At 35.5% G+C, this 8,618-nt stretch overlaps 1 protein-coding gene across 1 annotated transcript in view; it reads right to left on the bottom strand.

Moving 5' to 3' along the window:
- Nucleotides 1-5,768, bottom strand: part of ric8a (RIC8 guanine nucleotide exchange factor A) — a 12,737-nt gene extending 6,969 nt beyond the window's left edge. Inside the window, exons 1-4 of the mRNA XM_016267472.1 lie at nucleotides 5,569-5,768; nucleotides 3,835-3,882; nucleotides 3,563-3,580; nucleotides 191-817 (exon numbers count right to left, since the gene is read on the bottom strand). Coding sequence (XP_016122958.1) covers nucleotides 191-817; nucleotides 3,563-3,580; nucleotides 3,835-3,882; nucleotides 5,569-5,658 — 783 coding nt within the window. The 5' untranslated portion in view covers nucleotides 5,659-5,768. The remainder of the gene's footprint in view (nucleotides 1-190; nucleotides 818-3,562; nucleotides 3,581-3,834; nucleotides 3,883-5,568) is intronic.
- Nucleotides 5,769-8,618: the final 2,850 nt, after the last annotated feature.

Raw genomic sequence — 8,618 nt, 5'->3', positions numbered from 1 at the left:
TATATATATATATATATATATATACACACACACATTCTTTACAGGTTTCGTGAGATTCACCAATTGAACTTGGCCAAAAATTATATTCCCGCATATAATCAGGGGACTAAAATTCAGGAAACAACAGCACTGTCACTGTTTGACTGCAAAACATTGCTTGACACAATTAAATGTGGAGGCACAGTCTCACCTCGTCCACCTTGCGGCGGTTGGAATCAAAGGTGACGTTAAAGAGGATCTTCAGGATCTCCATGGCTCGCTCCGTCTCCTGTCTCCCCAGCGGGGGCAGCTCTGAGCAGCCGTCAAAGCCTGCACGCGCCACCTCGTACATGTCGGGCCAGCAGAGGCTGAGCGTGGCATCCAGAGCCTCGGAGAGCAGACTAACCCCCCGCAGCTCGCAGGCCAGCTGGGCTCTTACGTCCACACGCAGGGCGGTGATCAGGAACGTGAGGCGCAGGTCGAAGAATCGCACGTAGTGGTTCCACTGCGGCTCGCGGCACTGTTTCAGCCTCTCGGCCAATCCCACGATCAGCTGGAGCTCCGCCCCCGCCTCCTGAGCCACCTCGCTGTTGAACACGATGTTGCACAAGCACTTCAGGGCCTCCACGATCACTTCCAGGTCCGGGATCTCGGGTGTGAAGCCCTCACCCTGACCGAGGCCAGCATGTCGGATCAGGATCTGCATGGCGTGGTGGGTGGCAAAGGGAACCAGGCTCTTCTTGTCACGGGACAGGATGCGGATGGTTTCCAGGCACGCCAGCTGACAGGACGGCTGGAGGTCTCTCTCCAGAAAGCCCAGCACTAACTCGCCCAGATGCTGAGAGATGAGAGAGAGTTAACAGAGTTAGTTAACAGCAGCAACCAACTCTCCACCATCACCTTACGGGCCAGCGGTTCTCAACTGGTTTTGCTTCAAAATCCAGATTTAACAATTTGCGTACCAACGCTTTTGTTTACTTTAGATTTTTACTACTTAAAAAAGACTTTAACATTTTTAATTAAAAAATTAAATAAAAATGTACAAATTATAATATAAATACATAACATAATTAAAAAAATATAAGTACTGAAAAATTACATTAGTACAATTTTTTATGATTTTATGCTCACCAAGGCTGCATTTATATGATCAAAAATACAGTAAAATCTGCAAAATGGTGAAATGTTATTGCAATTTAAAGTAAATGTTGTCTATTTTAATATATTTTAAATTGTCATTCATTTCTGTAATGGCAGAACCATTCAGACCTTCAGAAATCACTCTAATATCCTGATTTAATGCTCAAGAAACATATCTTAGTATTATTAATGTTGAAAGCAGTTGTGCTGCTTAATACCTTTGTAAACATTTTTATTTTTTATTTGAAATAAAAAAAATTCAGGATTCTTTGATGAATAGAAAGTTCAAAAGAACAGCATTTATTTAAAGTAGAAATCTTTTGTAAAATTATAAATGCATTTACTGTGACATTTGGTCAATTCAATGCATCCTTGCTGAATAAGTGTATTAATTTCTTCCTTTCAAAAAACAAAACAAAACAAAACTTGACTGACTACCATTTGAAGGTATCATCATATTTTAAATCTAAAACGCATAAAGAGATATAAAAAGATTTAAAAATAAATACAAGTATATAACATATATTTAAAAATACGGTACATATAAATACATAAATTACAAAAATCCATGAAAATTACACGCCTGTGACCCTATCAAAACTGACCTATTAAGAAACCCACCAATTGAGAAACACTGTTACAGGCTACATGAGAGAATCTCATGGGTGTTACTTTCATGTGATTCAATGTGGTTAAAAACGATCATACTTAAGACGAAACATACTTGAGACCTGTTTAAGCTAGAGTAGCAGCATAACAACATTATGTCCATTTATTCTCCGCTCTTCCCAAGGTATGAATCACATTGGGTGTTGTAGAAATAGACACCTGGAGTTTCTGAGAGGGATCATTCATTATTGTTAGAGCAGACAGCTTGCTATATACACGGGTGGATGACTGACAACTCCTCAAATTCTCCCCGACTGTGTTTCACAGCCAAGACCTCCAACTGTCTCACTGTAGAATTTACGGTTACCAAATCGGAGTCCAAGTGTGACACGTCCTTACATAACCCAGTCAAGCAATGAACCAAACGAGATCTGTTTGAAACACATCTGTGACATCACACCATGATAACCAAATATAGCAGCATTATGGAGTTACAGTCTTTACTTGGGGTTTTCAAAGTGGTTTCTGCCGTTTTATTGTAAAATGCTATCAAAAATACACTTTAGAAATAATTGTGTACTAATAATTATTTAGAATTTATACAAATATTTTCCAAATAATATTTTAATAATTTATTTTGTAAGTATAAACGAAATGATTATCATTAAATTAAAACAGTAACAAAAATTGTCTTTATAATTTCACCAAAAATAGCAGCACAGTGTTATCACAGGTTTTTTAAACTGGCGTCCTCAGAAAATGTAGGAGAAGAAAAATTTGTAAAACTTTTTTTTAACCAATTTATTGTAAAAGTGCTATGGAAGTACATTTTATAAATAAATATTTATGAATGATTGTTTTGAATTCATACAAATATATTCCAGATAAAATCATAATGATATATTTTGCCTTTAGTACAAATTAATTAAATTGCATGTTGCGACAAAAACATGTCTTCATAATATCACTCCAACTAATTTTTCTCACACAGTATAAAGAGAAAGAGGGTCCCTTGCAATGCAGTCATCATGTTTGGGGGTCCTTGGCATCAGAAGGTGCTATATTGAGGTAAAACAATGATTAAAATGACAAGAGGTCAGCCTTTATATAAGAGGCTAGAGTCAAAAACAGCAATGAAGGAAACAGCATGCCAGTTCATATTAGAGACAAAAGCAAAAATGTGGTCAGCAAAAGTCCAGTTTGGGAACAGGATGACCAGAACTGAACACTAAAAAAAATAACTGGGATGATAGTGAAAAGTGCAAATAAAAAAATCTTGCTTTCTTGGCAAGATTTCCTTTTTAAAAGCTATTCTATTTTTGCATGAATTTATGACTAACATTTTATAGTTTGCATTAAGCATTGATTTTTCTCTGTTTTCCTCAACCCACCAGTACAGACCTGCGAGCCATTTTCGGGTCGTGACCCATCAGTTGAGAACCGCTGGTCTAGATATTAGCATTGGCCATTTAAAGGCTCATATTGATCGACTACTAGTTTCAACATCACCAATGTGCTCAAACGGGAAAATATTGCAATTCAAATTAGACAGCATACAGATAAAGATATCATTTTTGGCTTGTTTCTGAACCACATTGATTCCCATGAAACATTCTCCATCCATCTCAACACACTGTCATCTTATAAAACCCCAAAGTGTATTTCTTTATATTTTTGGAATGATCCTGTCATGTGATACTATTAAACCTTCTTTGTTATACAGTGAAGTCAAAATACCAGATTCATCTAGCATTAGCCAATCAGGAATGAGAAATAGGCTTTGGGTTCTTAGCTAAAGCTATGCTACATCTAAATCATCAAGCTACCCATATACCTCTTGCAAATGTCCATCCTACCAAAAATGCAAGCACATAAAGCCAAAGAAAGAACACATTTCAATAGCAGTGCTATAAAATAGGATTCATTTGGCACACTAGCTTCGTATATTTATTGGAAATCAATGGAAGATTTTGGCTTTGAAATATTAATGAATATTTATGAATACTGAAAGTAATGTATCTAAAATGGCTAGACAAGACATTAAAAAGCTCACTGCTCAGGGTTGAATTGCTGACTGCTTGCATTATGATGTCGAGTAAGGCTTACCTCTCTGTCTTCCTCCTCCCCAGGGGTAAATGAAAAACACTGTGATTTCTAAAAGAGAAAAAACAACATAATGTGAAATACAAACACAAACATTTATGAATGAATACAAAAGATACAGCAAATTTGTTGTAGAGTTTGTTTCTAAATCGGAATGGATTTGGAAAACTTTAGCTTTATATCACTTGCTCATCAATGAATCCTCTGCAGTGAATGGGTGCCGTCAGAATGAGAGTCCAAACAGCTGATAAAAATATCAAAAATAATTCACACGAGTCCATCAATTAACGTCTTGTGAAGCAAAAAGCTGCATGTCTGTAATGATGAAAATCATCATAAAGGCAATTGAAACCATTACTTCTGGTCAAAATACAAGTCTATAATCCATAATAATGCTTGCTCCATTGAATAAATCCATCCCCTGTTGTCAAAAATCCACCGACATATTTGTTAAAAATGTTTTGGACTCTTTTTGCTTGTAAACGGTGCTTGAAACCAATATTATGGACAGAAAACTTGTATTTTAGCTGGAAGCAACGGTTTGAAGTTAAAAACGTCATATTGATGTATTTGTTTATTACAAACACACAGCTTTTTGCTTCACAAGATGTTAATTGATGGACTGGAGTTGTGTGAATTATTTGTGATGTTTTTATCAGCTGTCTGGACTCTCGTTCTGACGGCACCCATTCACTGCAGATGATCCATCGATGCGCAAGTGATTAATTAAATTATAATATTAATTTATAATCTCTTGGTATGTATCAGTGACACATCAGTTTTGTCCTAAAGCATGATTAGAGCACTTAACCGCATGAACCTCTGTGATACCGGCTCACGAATCATCAGGATCAGCCTGAGAAATCTATTTATGTAGTTTGAGTCCTAATCCAACCCATGTCACACAAAGTCTCATATGACTTTATTTTTTGATAAGACGGTTTCTGGCCGGATTGAAATTTACCCACTGACCTATTTCCCATGTGGATCATTTGTTAAGGATTCAAAGGCCTGTCTGGTTTTGTTTTTTTAAACCTTTTAATGGGATTTTAGGTTCAACCAAACAAGGAAAGCCACAATAGCAATACATGAAGTGCCAAACAGCAGTGCATTAAGAAGTACTTATAATTATGACAATGTATTGCTAAAAAGAAATGTTTTGGAGTGAAGGTCAGCATTACTGTTGACATCAAAGCATGCCAGCTTCGTTTCAAGCTATTTTATTGTTGTAAAGAATTATGTATTGGCGTTCTGTATGCCATGTCAGGATATGAACAAACCAATTGGTACTTATTCTATTCTTAATTTGATTATGATATTTATTAATATTCTATTCTATTCTATTCCTGTTTGTAGAATATGTAAAAACATAACCTTCCTGATTAATAGCCACATCAATACAGGTAAAAATGACGTTCATTTTGTATCCTTTACTAGTGAAATGAATATGCATTTGCATAATTTGAAACATAATGTATTATTCTGATCAAGGAAGGTCATCGATGATTTTTTCATTACAAAACAGAGGACAATTTAAATTGCATTGTGACATTTGGTTGTCACAATGCAATTATCTCTAAAATATGCAATATTTACAAAAATATATATATCTACGTAGGCTATAATGGTATCAAACAAGAAGCATTTTCCATATGCACAAAACAGTCACTTCCTCCCAGACTATATTCACATGCTTCACCTTATAACGGTCCTGATTTACATGTATCTGATATGTACCTCTTTATTAAAGGTCTGTAAAGCTGTCAGTGCGGCGTCCTGATCGCCCGTTTCCATCTTCTCTATGATGGCATTTAAATCCATTTTCATCGCTGATCCGCCCTTCTGCTTTCAGGAAGAGCCAAAAATCATGTAAACAAAATCAGCTTCAATCCTCCAGGTTTACCCGAGCGATCCAGAAGCTCCTGGATGATGCGATTAAATGAGGATTGGAATCATGGGATTTGTAGTGAAGACTACCATAAAGTTCCGACATGCGCATTGTTTGTTGTGATTGGCGCGGCAGTGCAAATGGCGTTTTAACGATCCAATCACAGATTGCGCGTAAGAGCGTCACCAGCCAATCAAGTTGCAGGAAGACCTAATAAATTACAATTAAGGCGTATTGAATGTTAAAATGTGTTTTAAACAAAGTTAAGTGGTTATCATTACCCATTTTGCTCTTAGTAATTTAATAAATTTCATCATTTAAAAGTTTAGTTCAGAAGTATCATGTCGGTATCGATATCGACGATACTGCCTTGAAAAATATCGGTATTGTATCGAAAACAAAATAAGTGGTATCGCCCATCACTAAGGGAAACTATATGAAGAAAAGTGGCCTGTGTGCTTGTGGCTTGCACGCATGGTTCACGCGCTATATTCATGATAATATATAAAGTCATAATTTCATGTGACACGATAGTTTTATCGTGAGTCGAACTCTAGAATCGGATCAGTCCAAAACATCAATGAATCAGAGCAGTTTGGCGAATCGAACTTTTCACTGAAGAGATCCGACTCAAAAGAACGATTCGATCGTGATTCCATCATCCCTACGTCTTAAAGGGGTCTCATGATGCTTTTTTAAAGATCATTATTTTGTGTATTTGGTGTAACAGAATATGTTGACATGCTTTAATGTTCAAAAAACACATTATTTTTCAAATACTGTAAATGCATTGCTGTTCTGTTGCAAGTAATCTTAATGCATCTACTTTCAGAAGGCCAAATAAAAGGCTTTTGCTTTCTCCTAGAAACACACCACGTCTCCCTGACATGGCTGCTTCAACACTAACTGCGGTTACTGAAACCACGCCTTCTTTCTTTGCGTGAACATTTGGGCGGCATTACGCAAATATTTTCACATAGTGAGGTAGAGATGTGGGGGCGTGTTAGAACGAGCCGTTTTAGGGGGGCGTGGCAGAGTCTTAACTTTGGTAAAGAATATCTCTTTGGTTTTGAGACTTTAGTCTTTGCAACTTCAGGGATCTTATCTATTCACAATCAGCTTGTAACACTCCAAAGAGAAAGGAACATTTGAAATCGCATCATATGACCCCTTTAATATCGCGCGCAGAGTTTGGACCAATGACAACATTTTCAATTTAAATATATCACATTTTCTATTTCATGGACATAAGGGTGAGTAAATAAAAACAGACGTTTGATTTTTATAAACTATATAACCTAATTTGGGGTTGATTCAGTCCTAGTGAGTAATATTTTGACTTGAAGGTTGTTCACATCAAGAATGATAATTAAAACTAAGCCACAAAGCCTCCTCTGATCCAAGATCAGCTGATAGACTCCCGTCTGTTGCAGCTGTCTTTATACCTGTGGTTATCTTCCATCTCTTCCCTGTTCTGGATGCTGCATCTGATGATCAAGTTGCTTTCAATAATGAAACGTCTGAGTACAACGCACATGGCACATTCAAATAGGTTCATAATCACTTAATCAGTGTGTTTTGAGATACTGGGTCGTTTAAGCATGTAAAACAGAATGCTAATGCTATCTCATTCTACATATAAAGGCCTTATTTAGAGTGAAATTGATGAGCTGTGCAAGTGCATGAACTGCAAAAATCATTTTAAATCAGAATTTTGTTTCACTTTCCTTTAAAAATATCCTTACAAATATCTTTAAAGCAAGAGAAAAAAAGTAGTTAAGTATATATAATAATAAATCTACTGCATTGAAAAGTAGGTCTATTCATGCATTAAATTAGATGTATGCAACATGGATACAATTATATGCATACGATTAGATTTATGTGGTGCAACCCTTTGGCCCAGCTCTGAATATATTAGCATGTCGTTCCTGTGATTTGGCCGAACAGTGTGTTGCGACTTGCACCGAACAGCTGGCTGTCTTTCATTTTTACATTTTTCCCGCTCAGTCTAACAGCAGACAGTGTGAAAGATGAGACGCTGTCAGACATACTCATTTGCTCTACTTCAGCCTTTCTTCTCTCCATGCCACGGCCTTTGAGCGTGCTATCCATGGATTGCATGCAGAAAAGTTACGTTTTATGTGCAGTAGATCAGGGGTTCTCAAACATTTTTTGAACCAAAGGCTCCTTTCATAGCCCAAAATTATTCACCAACACCACTATGAGAAAATATACTAGGGGAAATAACAATATTAATTTATTTTGTCATTTTTTACACAGACCCACTTACAGCTAGTTACTCTAACAAAATTGTTTGTTTCCCAATTGATTTTTCAATCTTTACAAACTCGCTCACATAGACACATTTTATAATAGCAGAACTTTCTAATAAGTTTATAGATGTTACTGAACAGTATTTTTTATAGCATTTATTGATCTGTTGACCTTAATTGCTATGCATTAATACCTAATTTAAATGATTAATATTTGATACATTTAATAAATGATTTTTAAAAATAAATTCATATTTAAAAAAATGCATTTGAGGATGATAAAAATGCATTATGAATGATCATAAATGAACAATAGAAAATGTTTAATTTGACATTAACTGTAATATAAGGATTATATTCTAATTGATAAAAAACCTTAACCTAGATTAATAAACAGTTAACAAACAACAACAACAAACGTCAGTTAACAATTAACAGAATGAACCATAATGATATCATATCAAAATTATTGCAGTTAACGAAAACTTAAAACTTAATTAAAAAACATTTTTGGTACTTGAAATAAAATATACGGTAACTGAAATAAGATATAAAATATATTTAAAATATATATGTATATGTATATATGTTTAATAATATATATATAAAAAAAACTATATATA

The sequence above is a fragment of the Sinocyclocheilus grahami genome, unplaced genomic scaffold, assembly GCF_001515645.1.
Source record: "Sinocyclocheilus grahami isolate Dianchi unplaced genomic scaffold, SAMN03320097.WGS_v1.1 scaffold38.1, whole genome shotgun sequence".
NCBI classification, from domain to species: domain Eukaryota; kingdom Metazoa; phylum Chordata; class Actinopteri; order Cypriniformes; family Cyprinidae; genus Sinocyclocheilus; species Sinocyclocheilus grahami.
Note: the sequence above shows the minus strand (reverse complement) of the source record. Positions and strands in the feature narration are given on the sequence as shown.